Raw genomic sequence first — 24,657 nt, 5'->3', positions numbered from 1 at the left:
AGCAACAAGACAATTAAACAACATTTCAGTTCACTTCAATCAGACTTCAGTTAAAGAGAAGGTTTCACAGTTCCTTAAGGCAAAATTGAGAAATAATTTATTTCAAACCAATCAATTATTTAGAGAGAAGTTGTTTAACTGACAGAGTTAGCAAGTGGTAAATGCAAATATTTGTTTAGACTGTGAGAGGGTTTTGTTCAGTAATAACAGCCTACCTACTACCATTTTCTTCTGAATGGCCTGTAACATGCCAGACGAAAGAGATGCCACCTTTTGTGAAGTTTCAGTAAACTCTTAGGACTAGTGGGTCAAATTTTGCTCTCACAGCCCAACCCTGCTTCCACTGAAGCTAATTGAAAAACTCCCATTTAATTTCAATGGAAGCAGGACAGGATCTTCACTTAATCCACATTTACACCAGTGTAATGAAGCGTAGAAATTAGCCCAGGTTAGGGGAGGGTAGATCTGGAGGAAATTCATTGTATCCAGTGGAATTGCTCCAGCCCTTTCAGGGGGTGTTTTGGAGCTCAGAAACTGGCCCTAAATTGGCATGTGTTGCATCAGAAGTATTTTTGCCTCACTAAAACAGCCAGAAAGAATGAGAAAAATGGTTTCTTTTGATCCTCTACCATTGCTACAGATACTCTAGGAATGTTAATCTTTATTTGACTCAAAAGGAAATGTAAGTGCTGTCCCACCAAGACTGTATTAACAGAAGACCTGGTTTGTTACTCTGCTTGCCCTAGTTATCTAAGGCCTTGGGAACGCCACTTTGCTGCCAGCTCAGGGTTACTAGCAATATTGCTCAGTTTAGTGTCAAATGAAAAGTCATGAATTATGTTTTAAGTGTGGTGCAGGACAAAATTGCTACAGTAACTTTTAAACAAAGATAATCAACCATTTTTCTTACTGTCGTCATCTTATGTGACAAAAACTAAATGGCGATTCCTTTAAAGGTTCAATTTAGCAGTCCCAAAGCATGGAAAACTCTCACTGAATTCATTTGGGCAGCATTCTGATGGCAAACTTGGGCCTAATGTGGCACTAATACCTTAGATAAATACCGGCATTATAAGATGATACCATTATGCTGAAGTTCTGCGTTAAATTCTATAAACTGACATTCTATTTTGTATTTCAACAACAGCTTTTTCTGTGGCATTTCTCTCTATAAACTGACTATTTGGCTTTTTTCATTATTTGTCATTTTTTTCAATCCACGGTAAACCCATTGAAAATGAACATTCTGCACAATTAATTAGTATTAGAGCAGCAACTGCATGAGCACAGAGTAAAGAGATGGACATTGCTACTCACGGAGCATGGATTAAACAGGAAAAGAGGAAGAGGGTTAAAAAAAAAAAAGAGAGAGAATCTTCTAAAACCACACACACAAGTCATCCAGACCTCTCTTTCTCAACACATTGAGAAAAGCCTGAGAAACCCAATTTTCACTTTGATCACTACATAATGCTGATAGGTTTAGGAGCTAACTTGGCATTTGGGAGAAGTGTTTTCTTTTGTGAAAAAGATATTAAATCTAAAAGGGAATTGTCAGAATATGAAGTCCTGTACATGCCTTTACTGCTTCTATTGTGAGTGGCTGCAGTCATTTAAAAAAAAAAAAAAAAAAAAAACGACCACGGAAGAACTGAGTAGCTACTACTTGGGTAAATGGAATATAGGAACAAGCATATTTATTTCAGTGTCATGTTTTGTTTTTGTTTCCATTACCGGGAGGTAGATATGCTACATGTTCTTAAGGGCTCGATCCTGCAAACATTTCCACACATGACTAACTTTACACAAGGGAACAGATCTGCAACGGGATTACTCACCTGTGCAAAATTATTCATGTGCAAAAGTGCTAATGGAATTGAGGCCTAAGAGTTGTGATCAAATTGATTAATCTTTGTAGGAGTTTGGCACCATTACTTGGCTTATTAGTCCATCAGTGATTTCAGAAGTGTAAACTCAGCCAACAAAACAACATCTATTCCATGTGCTGAACAATGATCCCTACTGTTAGCCAGCTTTTAAATATCACTAAGAATATGCTTGCTTCGGCTTTTGGACACAGCCAGCTCAAATTAAACCTCAGGAAAAGGCGCTGTTGATTCAACAGTACATTTGGTAAGTTTCATATGGTAAAGAAGCACTGGACAGAAAAAGTGGACCATTGACTTTTCCTTGCAAGTAATATAAGGGAATGGTGTTAGGGGAATCAACAGTAAGCATGACACTTGGCACCAGACATCAATTTCCATTTAATTTGTAGTGCTGATGACTAATGTGGTTATACAACACTAATCAAAGCCACTTAATAATGACTTCCGGCACATTTTCTTTCAGACTCTAACAATATTATCTAGGTTTACAAATGAGGTATCTTTTAAAACTTAAGACAGAACTGTTTATGAGATGAAGTAGCATGATTCAGGGAAACAGAATTTGTCTTCTTTGCAGCCTCTTATTTATGTCTCGTAAAGAAATGCTATGTTTTGACCTTCTTGACTGAAAGTCCACAAAATGAAAGCCCTCCCTCTGATTACTGGAGAATATCAGACGATGGGCAGGGAATTAAAAAAAACAAATCTCTGAATTGAAAAAATATTACACAAATTCACAAGAAGAAAGATGCCCATTTAAAATTACGCAGAGTGTTAATAAGGCTTTTAGATAGGAAAAGAAAAATCAATGGGACTCCTACAGACTGGCCGTCACACTATGGAATGTCATAATACTGCACTGGATGGGAATGGCACTTGAGTTCAAAACAACGAGCAACAATTTATAGCTCAGCTGGCTGCAGACAAATACAACACACACTGTACTACAGCATTTGTTCACTGATGCACAGAATAGATTTCCCAGTCTTGTTCCCCAGAATAGATTACCCAGTCTTGTTCCCTTCTCCTCAATCAATCTTTCTGTTTGCCCCCATTCCCTGTTCCTAAGGGTTACTGGATGAATGGCATGCGCTCTTTATTCTCATTGTCCCCTTCATGGTCCTCCTCCTCTTCTCCTGCTTCGCTTGTCTCTGTGCTGTCATTGGCCATCTGTGAACAAAATGAAGGAAATCACAATATTTACGGTGGTTTTTCAGCTATTTTTATTTTAGTTTGCCTCACCTGATAAAGTGACATTAAAAAAAGAAAACTTCATTAAAAACGGAAAATGCACATTCTATCTGTGCAAAATATTTGTCTGTTGCACATCAATTTCAGTGTAAGGTCATAAACCATTCTCCAAAAAATTACACAGTTGAATTATTTATCAGGAGCTGCTATGTACGACATTTGTGCATTTGGGTTTGATGTGTGTATTGGTAGCAAAATAACATCAAGGCTCCCAAAGATGAAAGAAAAATGAGTGGGAGGGTCACAAAGCGCACCCATCATGTGTTTTATGAATCCTTCAGAATCAGTTATCTCACAAAAGCGAATAGCAAGATACTTTGGTGAGTGTTAATAGATGGCATCCGGTCCTACAAATATTCAAGGAGGCACAGTGTCTTAGGAACCCACAGAATGGTTATTTGTTTTGTATACAAACAAATACAAGACCTATTTTTATAGGACCACTGGGCATGTGAATGTGCGTATACTTGCTGCCATAGGATAACTAGATACTGAATCAACATCATTACAGTGAAAATACAATATAATTTAATGGTGGGACAGATGCTAGATTTCTATTGTGTAGTGCAGGAACTTCTCCAGGTTGCAGATAACCACACAAAATATTAATCCATAGTAGTATTTAAAGAGCACAGCATCATTTTTTCCAGACAAGAATGATTATTATATGCTGTATAAATAGCAAAGATGCAACAGATGCTTACACTGCATCTTTCCAATTTGACTGAGGTCAAGCAGGCATAAACACAATTGTAGTCATTTTACATGTTCCATGAGAAGACATCTTTGGTGCATTCATCTGCATGGACTGAATTTTCTTGTTAACTAAGACTACCCTACTTAGTACATGGTGAAATCCTCACTTGACTTTATAGGTATTTTCTAAACCTGTATGAAACAAGGAATTAAAAACCAAACATTAATACCATCAAGCTTTGATTTATTTTTCTGCCTGCAGATCACAATAATCCACAATGGAGAGTTCATTAGTGGGCTCAGCCTCAGAGGGGTGTATTGCGTGAGGGCACCAATAAGTTAATTATGCATGCCCTGGAATGGCTTATTACAGTAAGAACCTGACTCCTTAATTTCACAATAAACAACTTACTTGGAAACATATTCGGGGAAAGAAGGCAGTTTTACTATGTATTCTTCCATTCTTTGAAAACCAGAAGAATAAGAGGTAACGCTGAGGAAAATGGCTACAATCACTTTTCCCCTACTGCTCTGAATATATTTGTGGATTATTGTTTCTAACGTATTTCTCTCTTTTTGGAGTTCCTGGCCCATTTGGATTCCTTCATCCCACTCCTGATGCCAAAGTCCAGTACAGCTAAATACTTACCTTCAGAGTAGCAGACGAGTTTGCAATAGTATAGCTCTATTGTTCTGAATTAGAACGGAATCATGAAATACTCTAGTGTTCATAATGCAGTTTGGGTTCCCTAACTAAGGACAATGAATAACTATAAACTCTGGAGGAAGAAAAAAAAAACGGAGTCCAGCCAAAATTATAGCTCCTCTATTAGATTGTTGCTAGCTCTTCAAACCCCATGGAAATGAAATGAAATAAATAAATAAACGGAACCTTATTTTAATGGACACACAAGTGACATTATGAAATTTCTCATATTTCTGAATGAATTCCCTTCAGCGTTTGTGAAAATATATCACATATCCGCTCACTTTCTAAGTCTGTAGCTTCCACAGACACTAATGGCAATTAGGTGTGTGCATTACCAAGAGAATAGATGGCTTAATAAGTATTAATGCAGTGTTGGAGACTCCTCCTCTTTCCTCCCTCTTTATTGCTCTGCTGTGTTTTACAGTTTTAGGGCTCAGTTGAGTGTCTGGTGTCAAATAGTGTCTGGTTTCCATGTGTGCGACTCCAATCGCCTTTAAGTCAGGTTTCCTGCTGCCTTGTGAGGGTTATATACAGTATGAAGTAACTTGTGGTCAATTTTAGAGCACATCCAAACCACCTCTCTCCAAATAGGGAAAACTTCAGATTTGAATCCAAACTGTGCTTTTTAGACCCATCTCTAGTTAATTTGTTCCTGCTTTTCTTCAATTACTCTTTCCAATGTAAATAGCCAAAGTTTGGGGTTGATCCTGCTGACTTCCCTCTACCAGATATTTCTCTGTAACCTTTCGCTCTCAGCATCTTGATGTGCTGGGCTCAGTCTGAACACAACATTTAGTTTCAGTAGATCCACCATGTGCCTTCTCTCTCAGGTGTTGCCCAGTAACAAGTACAATTATCTTTACATTAAAGCTTACAAAGCATGACTTTACCCAAAATATCAGCATACCTGGCATTTTCAGAGTTTAAAGAAATCACTAGTTGGTTTCTACTCAAGACACATCCTGTCCTTTATATGGAACTGGGAAGGCAATTCTACAGAGATGCAGGTTTTAAGGGGAGTACTCTCTTGTGTTTGTAGGTAAAGATAAGTTGATTTTGTCTGTTTGGCATCAATCCATTGCATTATCTCCACTAATGTAGCAATCTAGTATTACACGGAACAGCTATTTGTTTTCCATCAGAAACAGACATAGATGCTGTGTTATTTTTTTCCCTCCAATCAAAGTAATTCAATAAGATTTTCCAGAAGCAATACTTGCTTATATTTTGAGAGACAGAGATGGCCATTTTACCTATGAAATGAACTGCTGTGGCTATTTACTGCAAATCTCTTTCAAAACAAGAACTACAAATTTGTACTGTACCTTACGATATAAATTAAAGATTGTGATTGTTGGTTTTGATTTTGTCTCTTTAGGTGAGATATATCTGGTAGAAAACCACAGGCAAAATAATTAACTCAGAGTTGTTGACACACTGTCATTTGTATGATAACAGTTGTTATAACATACTCAGTGCTTTTCACTCACCAGCGGAGTGGGTGCCTTCTCCACATCCAGAATAAGTTTTCCTATATTGCCCCTGTCATGGATTCTCTGCATGGCCTCCTTCACCTGTAAGACAAAAAATGTTAAATTCCAAGGATGTAATAATGCAGAAACCAGAATTTTATATTCATACTAAAGTGACAGCTATTTTCCAGGATGCTCATGTTGTTCTTCATAAAGAAAAATGAGGAGAATTAGACAGGAAATAGTTTTGCCATCCTGTGACTTCATAAACTGTTCCTCTTCTTCATCGGAACACAACAGAGACCTGTCAAATTTTTCATTAAAAAAAACAAAGAGAAACCCCTGCCAGAATAGCCCAATGTTCAAGGCATTTACCGGGGGTGTAGGAGAGTTCAAGTCTCTTTTCCAAATCAAACAGAACATGGAATTGAAACCAGGTCTTCTATAGCTCAGGCAAGTGTCCTAACCAATAAGCCATTAGCTATTCTGAGGTGGCCTTTTCTCTAACTGGCTGTCCCCTCTGGTTTTGACCAGAAATTCCATCATGGACCTGAAAGGCCTTTCTGATTAAAGTTTCATCAAACCCAGTACATTCTCGTAAAAGGTTTTAATGAACTGACATAACAAACACCACCAACAAAAACCAAACAAAAATGTTTTGTCACAAAGTTCCTGGTCAGCTCTAAAAAAATTACATGTTTAGCGCTATTTAGATTATAAATACTTGGGGCCAGGGATTCTCTTTTCTATAGCACCTAACACAGTGGGATCTCTGTCTTGATCAGGGTTTCTAGGTGCTAGTTTAATACAAACAACAAATTATACTATGGCCACCTGAACCGCGAACTAATGCAAGTAGTGATTAACCAGTAATTCCCAGCAAAAAGTTCATTTCTGCCTCTTTCTCTTTGCAGAATATCTGTGAGCAGACTGTTTTCACTGAATGTATTCATTATAGGAATATATTCAACTACTATATTTTCAATTAGTTTGTCATGGTTTTCAATTAATATCTTTTTTGCATGCAGGAGCAATGCTACGTACACTACAGCAAATGCATGGATGTGACTAATACCATAATTTAACCCCTCAGTGCATGAGCTATGTGCATTTCCAATTTTTTTCGTGTCCTTCAGATAGCACTGAAAAAAAAGACATTCACCAGCTGAATGTAATTAGTACGTGTGAAAAAGGAACAAAAAACCCTCAGCTCACCAATGCGTTGGAGAGGAGCTTATTTTGATGTATGAAGTTTCAGAACTCATGGGAGCGATGTGTTGATGAAATGGAATACTGTGAGTGTGTGTTTTACTGGCTATTTGATGCATAAAATGTAGACATTATTTAATAGTCGAAGATTGGAAGAGGAGTAGACACTTTCCTCACTTTAATGCTGGGAAACTTCAGTAACTGTGAACATTGCATATAAAGGGTGTTTCATATCATTGTCACTTCATTTTTTTTTTTTTTGCCAGAACAATGGGATGTGATGAGGCAAGAATGTAAAACACAGAATGATATGTTAATAAGACCTACCACCCGTGACATAGCTTTATTACATTATTAAACAAGTTAGCACGGACATCTGAAACTAAACATTGTTCCATGAACAAATAAACCTTGCATTAGATTTAAGGGCATAAATCAAGACCTGGATACTTAGCATAGTCAGTTAGGGCCCAAATATGGATGTAGATACTTAACTTTAGACATCTTGACTTGGCTCTGTAAAAGTGCCTAAGAGAGTAAGCCTACAAACTTCTACTGAAATCCAATGAGAGCTGGACTCCTAAATCCCTTATTAAATGCCATCCCAGTGTTTGAAAATTGGAACCAATGAACCCTCAGCTCTGAAACCCAAATGTTGCACAATGGTGCTCTACGTAATAAAATGCTGGACTTTAGAAATCTGTGAGAACATGAATGAATACGTACATTTATAATGTAAACAAATGTACTACCAATATGAAAGGCTTTCCAATTAAGGACTCTGCTGTAACTTACTTTTGGAAATCTTCCCTCTTTTCAGGAATCCCAGATGCTTTCACCAAAAGGTAGACTGTTGACTTTTTTTAAATGGTGTACATAAAACCACACAGACTTTTATGAAATAACTGTATCGTGATCAGTAAGCCCAGTTACACTGTTAAGCTTTCTGTACTGAGCAGGATACGTTCTGTGAGCCTAGGAATTCTTTTCAGAAAACAAACATTCTTTTAAGAACAACCAACAGAGTTCCTGAAGAAGAAGCAGTTTCTTTTTTAAAAAACCTTTTCAGCTAAATCTAGTCTCTTTAAAAGGTTACAGAATAATATAAATAATCCAAATGAATAGGACAGAACTGAAGGAACAAAGAATAGGACAGAACTGAAGGAACCAGCAAACACATTTGCCCACCAGTTGAAACTTATCACCAGAAATGTCATGCTGAAAGCAAGGGCACACAACATTTATTATCATCACGTTAAGTGAGGCAAATTTGAGAAAATGTGCTTTCCCAGCATTTTTTTCCCCCCATCCACAGTATCAGGTTTAAGACTCTGGAGAAAGGTTCAGGTGTGTTTCTAGGATACCCTTAAGTAGCTTGCAAATGCAAACAGCAGGCAAGAGGAGAAGGGAACATTACAATTTCTAAAAGCAATATTGGATATGGGATCCAGATGGAGCAATTAAGAATAATATTTAAAAAAAGCCTCACTTGACCGAAAGTTTGAAGGAACTGCTACAATTTCACACTCCAAAATCTGTATATGAGAATGTCCTTTGTAACTTGCTTGCCCAGCCAATAGCCCTGGGTTCTGCCCTTCGCTGTATCAATGCAATTCCATTTGCTATACAGTATCTGAATCAAGCTGCTGTAAAATGCATGCAAGTAGAAGACTTTGCAGTATATGGGTGCCAAAAGTTCATATTTGATAAATAAGTCTGTGGCAACTTGTTTCATCAAGGTGCTAGGAAAAGAAAAAAATCAAACCATTCTTTGCCACTATATCTCACTGCTGTTGATATTTATTATAACAGTTATTTAAATGACAGTAATCTGTACTGATGCCTCTCTATTGCACAGCAGTGCATCCTGGTGACATTCACTCCAAATCAGAGGTCTCATGCCTTATTTATCATGTTACCCCATTTGAGTTGCATCCTCTGGGCTTGAGTTTAAGTGGGGCTTAAGTGATAAAAAGAAGGTAATGCAGATTCTCTGAACTTTGGTTGAATTTCATCCACAGGGCCTGTATCATTAGCTCCAGCAAGGAACTGCTGGAGTTGTATAGCATGCAGAGGCCAAGCAAACTTTCTTATCCCTAAATTACCGGTCACTGATCATGCTGTGTGTTTGCTGTTTGTATTTGTCAACTCAGAAAGTCAAAATAGACAAATAAGATTCACTTTAGTTTTTGTAGTTTAGTCAATTTCATTTTCTGCTTCTTGTGCATTAGCACAGTGATAAAGTGTTTGGGTTGCAGACACTGCAAGGGAATGTTTCCTTACTTAACAATGGTTCCCATTGAAATAAGGAAGCCATAGAAACATTCCGATAGGCTTGCTTTCATACAACTTACACTTTGGGCCCAATTTGACCTGAGTGCGTTTGGTGCTTAAACACCACTGAGGTATTGATTTTAGCCCCAAGAGGCTCAATAGAGACACAATGACCATCCCAGAGGCATTACACAGCTCAGAACTGGCACCAAATAACCATTTACACACAGTCAAGGAGAAGAAGAAAAGACTGCCATGGCCAATGCTGCTGTAAAGAAGTATAGTGCCTTGTGAATATGAAGCATGTCCTCCTGTGTAGCAGGAAGAGATACCAATGAGTAGGAAACTGCAATAAAATGAATCCCTGGAGTTCTCTCATATCAGTCCAGGCTGATGGAGACCTATTTCCTTCTTGCTCCCCACTCCAAGAACTATATCTGGGGGGAGAGCAGAGGAAGGATGAACGTGCATCGTGGGATGGTAGATGGAGGTGAGGTAGGGTATTGAAGGCTAAATCATGATTATAGTTGGGAAGGACTGTGGTGGTGGTAATATGCACGTGAGCAGCTATAACTGTTTTTAACAAACTTTTTGTTTATTTAATTTACACACACACACACGAGTCATTTCATACCATCCTTTTTAAAGCAGAACTCCTTAATGAGGCCTAGATAGGAACAATTTAAAAGAAATTCACAAAACTGCCTCAGAGACGGCCTGCGGTGAAAGAGCCCATCACAGTATATTTTCCGGTGGGGGATGTTATGGTTGGGAGCTTAGAGCTGCTGCTGTTGGATCAAAGCCATTTCTGTCCATCTGTATTGTGTAGCATGCTGAGAAGAGCAGCACTTACTGCCAATGGACCATGGTAGAAGAGGAAGGGCAGAAATGCATTTGCATTAAAGGTCAGAGGATGTTCTGAAATAGGTTTCATGACAGCTGTGTTCTTTGGAGGTTTAGGGTTTGACAGCTGCATCAAATCTTCTCCAAGACCACCATGTTGTCTCTGTTAAGACACTCCATAAAAACACAGAGCTGCTTGATTTGATGTCCTCTTCACTATTTGTTATTATCCTTTTCTTTTTAGTAACTTCACATCCCCCTAAATCTTTTCACTGTGAATTATACCCACCATAGCTGAACAATGAATCCAGAATTTGGGACCTTGGATGAATTTACTCATCCAAGTCAAGGCAATTATCTTAATCAACAACTGCAGCTTGTGGAAAACTGCCTGGTTTAATACTCTCATCTCCTGCCAAATTAGATTTCCTCTTTCTTCTTGTGAAGAACAGCAACACATTATGTCACTGAGTCCTCAGACGTTATTTATACAAAGAAGCACTCCAAAAAAATTAGATGAGACACCATCCAAACTGAAAGCAGAAAAGTTAATGGGAAATCCAGGCTGCCCAGATGTCTTAGGTCCTGTTATTTTGGGATTGACCAGTAGACATTGTTTGTGATTTCGAACAGCTAAACTCTACATTTCTTCAAAGAGAACCTGGATGATGGTGCATTTTAAAAACAGGATTCCTAATGTAGAAAATCCATTTGGTGGATAGGTTTGCTGTCTTGAGACATTTAAAAAACTAGACTTCACCAAATTCTGGAAAAAGTCTTCTAGTGAAGCACCTAGCATGACAGGAGGTTAGATTAGATCAGTACTTTGCTCTTTTTCCATCTCCAATTCCTATGATTATATACAAAATCATAGACGTTTAAAAACAGTTAATATTATTTTCTATATAATATACACACACACAATGCTCCCATAATACTGATTCACAGCTGTCTGGCTTTCCTACTGGACTGCTGATCACTGTGGATCATTAATGCTTCATTTTGCTTCCAGTCACCCCAGGCAAGGATGTTAGTGCTAATGAGCATTCTGACCATTATTGATTGTGTCAACAGCTGTATGCAAACACAGAAGCTATGCTGCACCACATGACAACTGTGAGCAGGATGCTGCTCAGCTTCCCTATGTCAAAAAACCAAAACCCTTTAATTAATAAAACCCTTATATTGCACATGGTGACCATCTCTGATCCCTTACATGAGCAATAAAAAGAATAATCACACAGATCCACTATGTAGGCCTTTATGTGGTTGATTTTTTTGGATGAACATTGGCCAGTCAATTCACCTGTTTTAGTATGCTCTGAAGTTGTAGGGAAAAGATTAGCATGATTCAAAGAATTACTCCAACATTTGACTGCACTATGCAAACTGAAAGTCCAGCTGATGCCTTAAGATATGAGGAACTCGAGATCGTTTTGAAGTAATTAATCATGTATCTCGTCAACATTAATAGGATTAACATATCTATGGTAGCTAATGCTAGAATATACACAGTGGAAGGCACAGTAATTAAACAGTAATTTAACAGATCTTACTTCAAAACCTCCACAGGAAGTTTTAAAAGTATATTGATATTTTAAAAGTTATAATTACAATAATGGCAATTTTTTATTGTGCCATAATTGACAGAGATCCAAGCATGTTGTCTAATGAAAATAAATACACATTTTACATACAGCGCTTTAAAGATGTACCGCAAAGCAGTAGAAATGCAAAGTGTTGTTACTGTACATTTCCTTCTAACAATGATACTTTAAATTTGTTGGATTACCTGTTAGAGCCAAAGGAAGATTATTACTCTATCTCATTAGCTGTGCCAAAGCCCAGTGGCAAAGCAGACTCTTACTTTTGAACGGCAATAGTTCTTTTTCATTAAAAATGCACACTACCACATAATAACCACACATTTTTCTCCAGTGACTAGGATAGTGATGTATATTATGGGAATCTGGGATAGTTTTATTGTAATCAGTCTTTAATTAGTGCCTTGAAAGCAATTATACATGAAAACAAATTAAGAACTAAGCAAAAAAGTTACAATTAAAAGTAAAAAGTCAGAATTTAGGAGGCGATGGGCAACTATCTAACTGGTTATTTAAAGGCGTTCCCATGAATAAACAACTTGAGTATGACCATTACGGTTCCTATATCTAACTGTTTCTTTATCTGAACATGAATAAAAATATGGAATCCATTTCTGCTGAAAAATTAATGACTTTTTAAAAGGCTGAAGTAATAATCTTGTTCTACTTAATCGTTATCAGATCTAAAATGAGACTGTAATGCAACTAAGCAACCAAATCCCTTGTATTCCTTCCACCTCTTTTAGAAATCACGCTATATCAGTGTTGCTGCCTAAGTATGATTTTATTAATAATGTCCATCTGCAATTAGCGAGGCCTGCAGAACTGCAGCACCTGATTCATATGGAATGCATATCTTCGTGAGAAGTTGTTCAAGGTTAAATACGACTGCTTAGCTGCAGTCACTCAAATTAGACAATTAGTAGTTTCATTTTCTGATTTTTAAGAATTAGTTGCAACTATATATATATAAAAATCATTTCAGCAACTCTACAATCATGGAAAACGAGGAACGTCACCATTAGAAGAAGTAACTTTTTTTCAATCACATTATGAGAATTATACATACGGTGATCAGTTTGTAACTTAATTTAGTTTTAACCTTGCATTCTCAGGGCTCTTGGCAGGGCTGGTTGAAAATGTTCCATTGAAATTCAGTAAAACCCCATTTGTCTGTGTAACAAAATATTTTGCAGAAATTGTCTGCTTTCCCTGAAAATTTTGGATTTTTGTTGGAAAATTGGTAGGGGTTTTTTAGGGCATTTTTCAGCTGCAGCATTTCAGTTTTTGGTTTCCTTGATGTAGTTTTTCGATGAAAAGCTGAAATTTTCCACTGACAAGTTTGACAAAAGAGGGTGCTGTGTACCTTGCAGATGATAGTTCATTAATGCACTTTGGTGAGATCTCAGTTCAGGAAAACGCTTAAGTGCTTGCTTAAATCTCAACTTCAAGCACATGCTTAAGCAGCCTTCCTGAATAGGGACGCTTTCCTGAATCTGGTTCTAATAGTTTAGGGCAGTGGTTCCCAAACTTGTTCCGCCACTTGTCCGGGGAAAGCCCCTGGCTGGCCGGGCCAGTTTGTTTACCTGCCGTATCCACAGGTTCAGCCAATCGCAGCTCCCAGTGGTTGCAGTTCGCTGCTCCAGGCCAATGGGAGCTGCTGGAAGTGGTGCGGGCTGAGGAATGTACTGGTTGCCTCTTCCAGCAGCTCCCATTGGTCTGGAGCAGCAAACTGTGGCCACTGGGAGCCATGATTGGCTGAACCTGTGGATGCAGCAAGTAAACAAACTGGCCCGGCCCACCAGGAGCTTTCCCTGCACAAGCGGTGGAACAAGTTTGGGAACCTCTGGTTTAAGGACATCTTACTCCTGGAGCAATAACCCAAAATCATGCTTCAACTGTCTGTTGTTTTACTCCATCTCTGCTTCTTTATTTTCTATCCCCTCAAACCTGTCAGGAATTCTCCATTTTGAAAACAAGACCCAGCAATAATCTCTGTTGAGGTGCTCATTAATGTTTGCTAATATTCAGTTTCCTTTGGAATTTCATTAAGTGTGCACAGTCATTACGGTACAACCAAAGCAATTTACTTGCTACATATATAGTAAATGTTTAATAATTTGTTATCCAAATGGAAAAAATTTATTTCTAATTATCTCCTGTATCATTTTGCAGTGTGGAAATTAAGTGCAGCTTTCCTGTGAAACAATGAGTAATGCAACATAATTATCAAGTGTGTCTTGCAAAATCCTCTTTTGAATATTTGAATCAATAGGTTCCATTTCTGCTACACAGCTCGAATTAAGAAACAAGCCTTTGGGAAGTTAAAGAAATCTCAGTGTAGCTGAATGCAGAAACATATTCAAGTCAAAGTAGTATCAGGCACCATTTGAACATTAAACTGCTCCCTGTGACAACATAACACCCATGGGGGCTTTATATCCATGTTAATAATGTGGATGCTTGGTACAGAGACAACAAATGCAACATACCATGGGAAAAAACTTACCTGTGGGAACATTAAAATAAAATGGTTTCATCATCCTAAAAAAACTGATCAGCTCAACAGTACCATGTATTTTATAAAAATTATTTTTGGGGATATCTACACTGAACTCAGGCTCTGAAGCTTGGGGGGTGAGTTTGAGAGCCCAAGCCCCCACCCAAGCTGCCATGTAGCAGCACTGTCTAGAAGCTATTTTTAGAGGGCTAGTGCAAGCTCTGCTAGCACATGTCTGTGGACTAGGGCTGGGATGCTTTCTCCCAGACACAGTGTATATCCTTTATGAAAACAGAATCTGGACTAGGAGGCTATTTGTACAGAGGAGTGATTCAACATGCTTTCCCCTCCATCTGGGCAAACGCCAGCCAATAGCTCAAAATGACATCTCTAGGTTATAAGTTTCCATCTTTAAACCTTTCATGTGCTTCTCCCTCCATACATACCTCTTCCTACAATAAGGCATGTTTTCTTTGGGTTTGGTGATTTCATTCCCTGGGTCCCCCTGGTGTAGGTTATTCTTTGGGAGGTGGCTGGACAGAAACCCAAACAGAAGACAGAAATCCTTTTTTCCCTTTATAAGTGGCAACAGTTGCAGTGTGACACCCTGAGTAACACAGTAACCCCTTCCCTAATTCTTTATAAGCAGCACCCTGTGTCTTTCCCCAGTACTTGTGCTCCAATGTGAACTACAAGCCTCGATTAAGAAGCTGCTCGATATCAACACCTAACTGCTGCTGCCTCCTTCAATCCCTTAAGGTGATCCCACTGGAACGAGGAACAGACTACACGTTCACACACAAATGATAAGCTTCCACCAAGAGAGAGACAGACTTGTGCCAAAGGGTGGCGAATGGGCCAGCCCCCTAGCCCCTTCTCAGAAATCTAAGATGCACAGAAAGTAGGTACGTATTAGGGAATGAGGGGGCAGGGAGGATTGTGGTGAGACTCTGAGCTTTTCCTAAATCTCGTGAAAAATGATGTTGGGGCATGTAGGTGAAGGTTGGGCCAGTTTTGAATGGTGCTGAACAGATTTGTCCATTCCTAGTTTGAATTTGGCCCAGTCCACAAGTGGAATTAGTTAAGAATATAGGACTGGAAGGAACCATTTGGGTCACCAAGTCCAGTCTCCTGCTATTGCTGGTGCCCCTATCATATAATCCCTTCCATAAACCTATAAAGCCCTATCTTAAAACCAGCTAGATTTCTTGCCCCCGCTACTATTGGGAGACTGTTGCAGAACTTCGTTCCTCTGACTGTTAGAAACCACCTACTTTCCAGTCTAAATGTACTCCTGGCCAGTTCATACCCATCTGTTCAGTAGTCTCAAGGTAGCCTGGGACACTGGACAACAGTTCTGCCAGTGTAACCATTGATCTCACATTTCAGCAGGACATGAGAAAATGCAAATTTCAAAACTCTTCTCCATCCCCTCTGGGCGGGGGGCAATGTGGAACACACCACTATTTATTTTGTGACTCACCACCATAACCTGGCCCTCTCTTTAGACCCACACCTCTAGGCTGCATCTAAATCTTGCTGCTTCTCTACGATCCAGCCTTTCCCCTCTGTTTCCACAGCTAAAATTCTCATCCAAACCCTCATCTTGTCATGTCTTGACTACAACAACATCCGCTTGTCTGGCCTTGACAAATGCCATCTTGATCCCTTCCTTCTTTTATCCTTCTAAACTTTCCCGCAAAGAACACCTGCAAGGCTCACCATCCCAGTCACTTCACTTTGCTTCCCTCTTTGCAACCTTCCACCAACTCCCCCTGCTCCTTGCATCAAACTCAAACAACTTGTCCTCACCTTTAAGGACTGTTACAGCTCGGCCCTACACTACCAATAAATCTCTTACATGGTACTGAGCCATCAACCACTACCTCTGCTCTGGCAAGGCCAGCCTATCACCTAGCCGTCCAATCTCCCTTAAACACATTCATGCTTTCTCCCATGCTGCCACTTGGGCATAAGTGGAGCTTCCCATAAAAATATGCAAAGCCACTAATTTAGTGACCATTAATACTGGCTGCCACAGTGGTCTTCAAATTTCTCCTTCAGTCACTTCTGTTGTCATGCCTACAAGATGTTTGACAATGACTAGGCAGCCATGAGTCAGAACTGTTGTTTGGTACAACAATCATAATCATCTCACCATTAACAATGCTCTCCCATCTGCTTCTTGTCATCTCCTTTCATATACTAAGCTTGTAAACTCTTTGAGGCTGGGACTGTCTTTTCGTTTTCTCTCTGTATGGTATAATGAGACCCTCATCCAGTTCTAAAATGTGGCTGTTGGACACTACTGCATTACAAATAAATAACAGTAATACCGCCATTTTATATCCCACACCAGTACAGCCCCTTCCACAAAAACCAAAAAGAATAATAAGACAAGGCACTAAGCTTTGTGCAAATGCTAATGTCTGTTTTGAGACTCCCCTTGTGCCAGTCATAGACCCTTGAAAAACATGGCAGGAAATCAGCTAGAATAAACACAACCTTTGGAAGAATTTTACAACAATATAAAGCTAAACCATTTAACCATGTGAGGTAGGACATTTTTGCTCAAAAGCTAAATAGTTATTTGATTAGTGCCAGCAGATTCTTGGCTGCTTCAGGATCCCAGGAGAGAGAGAGAGTAAGGAAGGGGATATTTTAAAATATTATACATAATCCATAGTCTGGCCAAGAGGCAAATGATCTTTACTAAAAGTAACAGATGTAATGCAGACTTTAATAGATGTGTACATTTTCAATTATGGTTATTATTAAAAAACAAACCAACAAAACCCAAATCCAAATGCAGCCCAGAATCAGAGGAGAAGGATAGTCTTGTGGCTAAAATACCAAAGGACTCCAGAGATCTGGGTTCATTTCCTGGCTCTGTCACAGGCTTCTCAGGTGATCCTGGACAAGTCATACAACCTTTCTGTGCCTCAGTTCCTCATCGGCAAATGAAGAATAGTAGTTCTCTACCTCAGTGGCTCTCAACTTTTCCAGACTACTGTACCCCTTTCAGGAGTCTGATTTGTCTTGCATACTCCCAAGTTTCACCTCACTTAAAAACTACTTGCTTATAAACTCAAACATAAAAATATAAAAAAGTGTTACAGCACACTAGTACAGAGAAGTTGCTTACTTTTTCATTCGTACCATAAATAATAAAATACATCAATTGGAATATAAATATTGTACTTACTATTATATGTGTAGTATATACAGCAGTACAAACAAGTCATTGTCTGTATGCAATTTTAGTTTGTACTGACTTCGCTAGTTCTTTTTATGTAGCCTGTTGTAAAATTAAGCAAATATCTAGATGAGTTGATATAACTCATGGAAGACCTTGGCACACCTCCAGGGCTACAGGTATCCCTGGTTGAGAACCACTTCTCTACCTCACCCAGGTGTTGTGAGAACAAATTATGTGAGTTACTCTGATACCATGATGATGGGAGCCATCTAAATATCTAGCCAGACAAGCAGGGGCGGCTCTAGGGATTTTGCCACTCCAAGCATGACAGGCAGGCTATCTTCCACGGCTTGCCTGCGGAGGCTTTGCTGGTCCTGCGGCTTTGGTGGACCTCTCGCAGGCCTGCCTACGGAGGGTCTGCTGGTCGTGACCGGTGGACCTTCCACAGGCATGCCTGCGAGAGGTCCACCAAAGCCGCGAGGACCAGCGGACCCTCCACAGGCACGCCTGCGGGAGGTCCACCAAAGCCGCGGGACCTGTGGATCCTCCGCAGGCAAGCCGCGGAAGGCAGCCTGCCTGCTGCCCTTGCAGCGCCGGCAGAGGACCCCCTACGGCTTGCCGCCCCAAGCAGACGTGTGGCGTGCTGGGGCCTGGAGCCGCCCCTGCAGACAACTGTGTTCTATTGAACAAAAAAGTGTGTTACAAGAAAATAAGAAGCCACAGATCACAGACTGTGTAAAGAGCGACAGAGTCCTGTGGCACCTTATGGACTCTTTGTTGCTTTTTACAGACCCAGACTAACAAGGCTACCTCTCTGATACAGACTGTGTAGTGAGAGAAACTACCAAGAAAGGTGAAAAAAATAGAAGAATATATCATGATCTCATTCTAAGGTGCGCTGTTTGGCTTAGTGGATAAAGCACTAGAGTGGGACTCAAGAGCTGCTCCATTTCTAGCACTGCCACTGGATTGCTAGGCAAATAATTTCACTGCCTTCTGCCTCAGTTTCCCCATCTGTAAAACAGGAATAACAATACTGACCTCTTTTTTTAAAGTATGTTGAGATCCACAGATGAAAAAGTGCTTTGTGAGAATTATTGCTCTGTGGAAAGGGAGTTCTGCTATGTGGTTAGAGAAGGTGCCTTGGACTGTTTCCAGGTCTGTCACTGATTCACTAGGTGACTGTGGGGTAGTCATTTAACCACTCCGAAACTCATTCTGAAGAATGGATATAGTATTTACCTACTTCAGGCTTTACTAAGGCATTGTGAGGCTTTACTAAGGTTTGTAAGGCTCTCAAGGACAACGGCATGGATATGTTGTATGCAGAGGGAGAAATGCCAGCTGCTTGACTAGAGGAGGTCCATATAACATATAGGGAGAAATTCTGCTTCCACTTACACCCATCCAACTTCACTGACTTTAGTCAGGTCGCATAGGTGTGACAGAAGGAAAGGAAGTAGGAGGGGGTAATAAGTCCCTGAGTCTCTGGACTGATGCAAAGTTTGCCATCTTCTATGTAGAGATTATACTTGTGGGGCTATTGGGCTAATAAATATTATGCCTGAAGGGTATCTCTCTTAGAGGACATATACTGAGATAAGCTTGCTTGCCACTCCTGATATCTCAATAATGCAGATGCTATTCACTGGGAGGATTTTAAAAAAAACCCTTCTCTTTATTAATCTCTTCCTCATCCTCTGTCTGCAGCAAAACAGTAAGGCAGCGCAAGTTTATGCTTCTGTCATAAGAGCCAATGCAGGCTCTTTCTATCACAGAAAAAAGAGTGGGAAGAACATTCTTTACCCGTAATTAATTCCTCTCCCTACCCTGGTGTGGTGTGTCTGAGGAGCCAGCAGCTTAATCACATCTGCAAATCACATGGATAGATCTCCATGGTGACAGGATCATGTGGTATGTAAATATGAGTTGGATGGCCAAGGTTACTTTAGCAACCTGAGTGGCACAGATAATGATCCAGATTTGTTCAGATTTATGAAGGGATAATCTGAATAAAACTTGTCCATTCTATATTCTAGAGCTGGTCCTATTTTGCTGCTGTTAATATCAGTCACTATTTGAGCCAGACCAGAGTTATCACTGTTAGAATTACGCCAATATCAATAATATTTAGTTAAGCATCATTTATATGCAGCAGTGAAGAAAAAGCCTGTTGCACCACTTATTTTAGAGGGGATACCCCTTAATCAAAGCTATAGTACTATAGCTTTCAGTAGCATCATAAAGCACCCCCTGCTTTTCACAATCTGAGAAGCTGCCCTGGTCTATTATAGACTTGTGTTGCCTTTAATAAGAGTTGCAGATTGCAATTATAACTGCAGATGCTCTGCTCAGGCCAGAAAGGGAGTTTTTCTTCACTTCATTACCTTGGAAAGAGTCAAAGGTTTTTAATATAAAGGTTAGTGTTTCAGTGTTTTGATAGACATTAGAGAATCCTGTGGCACCTTATAGACTAACAGACGTTTTGGAGCGTGAGCTTTCGTGGGTGAATACCCACTTCGTCAGACGCAGGTAGTGGAGCATTTCCCAGGGGAGGTTAATTTATTGCTCCCTACAAGCAAGCTAGAGAATAACAGGTTAGTTCAGTCAGGGAGGGTAGGCCCTCTTCTAGCAGTTGAGGTGTGAAACCAAGGGAGAGAAACTGGTTCTGTATTGCAAGCCATTCACAGTCTTTGTTTAGTCCAGAGAGCTGATGGTGTCAAATTTGCAAAATGAACTGAAGCTCAGCGTTTCTCTTTGAAGTCTGGTCTGAAGTTTTTTTGCTGCAGATAGCCACCTTAAGGTCTGTCTAGTGTGGCCAGGAGGTTGAAGTGCTCTCCTACAGGTTTTGTTATAGCACATCTGATATCTGATTTGTGTCCATTTATCCTTTTCCGTAGTGACTGTCCAGTTGGCCGATTACATAGCAGAGGGGCATTGCTGGCATTATGATGCGTATATTACATTGTGGACGTGCAGGTGATGAACCAGTGAGGTATGGCTGATCTGGTTAGGTCTCAGATGGTGTCGCTGGTGTAGATATGTGGCAGAGTTGGCATCGAGGTTTGTTGCATGGATTGGTTCTGAGCTAGAGTTACTATGGTACGGTGTGCAGTTGCTGGTGAGAATACATTTCAGGTGGCAGTTGTCTGTGGGCAAGGTGGCCTGCCACCCAAGACCGTGAAAGTGTGGGATCATTGTCCAGAGATGGGTTGTAGACTCCCTGATGATGCGTTGGATGGGGTTTAACTGGGGGTGTATGTATGGCCGTGGAGTCCTGTTGGTTTCTTCTTGGAGTTGTCTTGCAGTAGGAGGCTTCTGGGTACACGTCTGGCTCTGTTGATCTGTTTCCTAATTTCCTCGTGCGGGTATTGTAGTTTTGAGAATGCTTTGGTGGAAAGATTTTGTGGTGTGTCTCTGTCTGAGGGGTTAGAGCAGATGCGGTTGTACCTCAGTGCTTGGCTGTAGACAATGGATCGTGTGATGTGCCCGGGATGGAAGCTGGAGGCATGAAGGTAGGCGTAGCGGTAGACATTGGGGATCACGGACCATGTTTTAAGAAGCGGCTACTGTGAGCATGAGAGAGGAGCCATCACTTGTGGTTCCTGTCTTACATCTGGTGCACAAAGCAGCCCTAGATATAGTCTGCCTGAGGAGGATCAACTATGTTAGAGGCAGATAACCAGTGGCGCTGGGAGAACTGTTACAGTGGTTCCTACAGCACCATTCCTCCTGCACTAGGAGGTGAGGCTGGGACATCCCTGCATGCTGATGACTTTCTGCTGTACTGATTCTTTGGGGTTGTTGGCAGCTGGCATGTTAGACCAGCTCTAATTTACACCAGGAGTCCACCTTCAAGCATATCACCCCCAGGATGTAGGGAGCTCAGAGTTGGCTTAAGGTCACTTTTGGACCTCCCTTACCCATTCTGAGCTGTGATGGACACTTCTTGGTGGCAGCCAAGTATATGGGCCATGAAGTCCAAACACTCCAGGACTCTGGAATGTTCAACAAATTGGTCCATATGTTGCGGTTCAGGCCCATCTCCAATGATAATCTATTCAGGGTTGAACCATAGATGAAATGCCTGTTGACCTCAGTATGCGTTTTGATGGCACACACCCTGAAAAAACAGGCCTGTTGTATTTAGTAAACATGAACTAATCCTTGCAGATAAATTAAATGCATATTTGAAGCACCATTTAGACTATTCCTATGGAATCGACATCACAACTGTTGGGAGGATTTATAGCAGGAAATAAAGTTTATGGTGTTCTTCTGGAGAAATAACACGTGCATGTTATAAGAAGTACAGCGTAATTAAAATAAGACATTTTATGCTGTTATTGACTAGCAAAACCATGACATCAGTTTTTTTTTAAATCTTGTCTAAACAATGTATCCTTGTGATCTTGCAAGGAAAATATGCATCATGCCACAAATACATGTCACCAAAATACTGTTTCATATAAGCATGTTCTAATAGTTAAAGTTCTTTCATAAAACAAACAAACAAAAAATCCTACTTAAACTAAACCAAACCTACCATTTAATAGTAAGCATTCCTTGCTTTTTCTTATTGGTTTGATTCTGTTGTACCATCCTACAGATTACTAGTGCTTTTCTAATTATGATACTCGGGTGATAGAAGGTGAATGCTGTTGATTTCCCCTTTTCCTCTCCATCTTCTCTCTCTACCCCCAAACCTTCTGTCTGGTAACTTCTCTGTGGGAATCTGGCAAGTTGTGATCCCCCTTTACACAGAAGAAGTGAAAGATCAGAAACAGCCTTTCTTGAATCATATTGTTTGGCAGTCATGTGAGCACTCAAAGTCTGAAACACTTCCAGAACCACAGTTTTTCACACACAATGTCTAGACGCTTGCAGGACACTTTTTAAAGACAACAAAACCTTTTCTCTGACAATCTATTCTGAATTCCCTCTCAAATCTGACCCATTGAAGGCATTCTGAGTTCATGAATAGTCTGTTTCTAAGCAAACATTCTGAATGGGAAGAAATGAACTTGCTAAATATGACCCTCACTCCTGAGCCGGTGAATTTTCATCAGTGTCTTGTCAAATAGTATATTAAGCCCAGTTTCTTGGTGTGCACTCAGATGTAGCAGAATATAATCTCTGTACTTAGACTGTAAATTCCTCAGGGCAGGGACTTTTCATTCTTTGGCCTGGTCTACACTACGTGTTTAAATCGAATTTAGCAGCGTTAAACCGATTTAACCCTGCCCCCGTCCACACAATGAGGCCCTTTATATCGATGTAAAGAGCTCTTTAAACTGGTTTCTGTATTCCTCCCCGATGAGAGGAGTAGCGCTGAAATCAGTATTGCCACGTTGGATTAGGGTTAGTGTGGCTGCAAATCGATGGTATTGGCCTCCAGGCGGTATCCCACAGTGCACCATTGTGACCACTCTGGAAAGCGATCTGAACTCGGATGCACTGGCCAGGTAGACAGGAAAAGCCCCGCGAACTTTTGAATTTCATTTCCTGTTCTCGGCCCAGCATGGAGTCTGATCAGCAAGGTGGCCATGCAGTTCCCAAATCCAAAAAGAGCCCCAGTATGGCCAGTACAGGAGATACTGATCTGATTGCTTATGGGAGACAATTCTGTTAAACATCAGAGCTCCGTTCAGAGAAGATGAAATGACAAAGCATTTGAAAAAATCTCAGGCTATGATGACAGAGCCACAGCAGGGATCAGCACATAGCGCCGTGCGCGAGCGAGGTAACGAGACCAAAGAATCAAATGGACGCTCCTGGAGGGAGGAGAGGGATTGAGGACTCCAGCTATCCCACAGTCTTCGGTCTCCGAAAGCATTTGCATTCTGGCTGAGCTCCCATGCCTGTAGGTCAAAAATCCATGTCCGGGGTTCAGGAATATTCTCGTCAATTAATCCCCTCCCTCTCCATGAAAGAAAAGGGAAAAAAAATCATTTCTTGCCATTTTTCCAATGTCACCGTATGTGTATGCATGCTGCTGGTAGATTGCGGTGCTGCAGCACTGAAGACAGCAGCATCCCCTCCCCTTCCTGATGGCAGATGTAAAAATGGTGGAAACATCTCATCCCGTGAGTGCTCCTGGCTGCCCTCGGTGAGTCGGCCGCGGCTGCCTGGTAAAAATGGGAATGACTCCCTGTCATTCCTGCAGACGGTGCAAAAATGCTGGGTAACTGTCCTCATCAAGAGCCCGAGCTACCTCAGCCATCCACTCGCCCTTTTCGTGTCAAAGAAAAGATTCTTGACTCCTGGACTATCATAGCAGCTGAAGGCTGCCTCTCCTCCATTTTATCTCACTAAAAAGTCAGTATTTCTTATTCCTGCTTTCTTTATTACTTCATCATACAAAATGGAGGACACTGGCACGTATAGCCCAGGAGGGGAAAAACAAGTGCGGTGTTGCAGGGGCACCCTTAGAATGGCATGCAGCTCATCATTTTGCGCGGATCTCTGGGCTTTGACTCGGAGCCGTTGTGCTCTTGGCTCTCTGTAGACTTGCCTCATATTCTAGCAGACTGACTCTATTTTAGACAAACATAAAGAAGGGAATGACCCAGGAGGTCATTTCCATTTTTGTCCATGCGCCCCCGACTGACCTCAGCGAGGCCAGCCAGGAGCATCCTGACAGCAGCAGATGGTACAAAATGCTTGATAACCATCACATCGCCACTTTCCAATTGCAACAGTACAGAATGATTGAAAAACCGTCATCTCATCGCCAAATTACAATGGCAGACAGTGAGTAGGGATGGTAACCATCTCTGCTTCCTTGCAAAGGCAAATAAATGCTGCATGTAGCGCTGCAGTACCGCTCTGTCACAGCAGCATCCAGTACACATAACGGTGACAGTGACAAAAGGCAAAACAGGCTGCATGGTTGCCATGCTATGGCGTCTGCAGGGCAATCCAGGGAAAAAGGGCACAAAATGATTGTCTGCCGTTGCTTTCACAGAGGAAGGATTGAGTGACAACATTTATCCAGAATCACCCGCGACA

General features: G+C 40.6%; 1 protein-coding gene across 1 annotated transcript in view; it reads right to left on the bottom strand.

Moving 5' to 3' along the window:
* Nucleotides 1–2,883: 2,883 nt before the first annotated feature.
* VAT1L (vesicle amine transport 1 like) overlaps nt 2,884–24,657 on the bottom strand; it is an 80,136-nt gene continuing 58,362 nt past the window's right edge. Inside the window, exons 8-9 of the mRNA XM_032768119.2 lie at nt 6,036–6,119; nt 2,884–3,059 (exon numbers count right to left, since the gene is read on the bottom strand). Of these exons, the coding sequence (XP_032624010.1) occupies nt 2,961–3,059; nt 6,036–6,119 (183 nt within the window). The 3' untranslated portion in view covers nt 2,884–2,960. The remainder of the gene's footprint in view (nt 3,060–6,035; nt 6,120–24,657) is intronic.

The sequence above is a fragment of the Chelonoidis abingdonii genome, chromosome 19 (genome assembly GCF_003597395.2).
Source record: "Chelonoidis abingdonii isolate Lonesome George chromosome 19, CheloAbing_2.0, whole genome shotgun sequence".
NCBI lineage: Eukaryota > Metazoa > Chordata > Testudines > Testudinidae > Chelonoidis > Chelonoidis abingdonii.
Note: the sequence above shows the minus strand (reverse complement) of the source record. Positions and strands in the feature narration are given on the sequence as shown.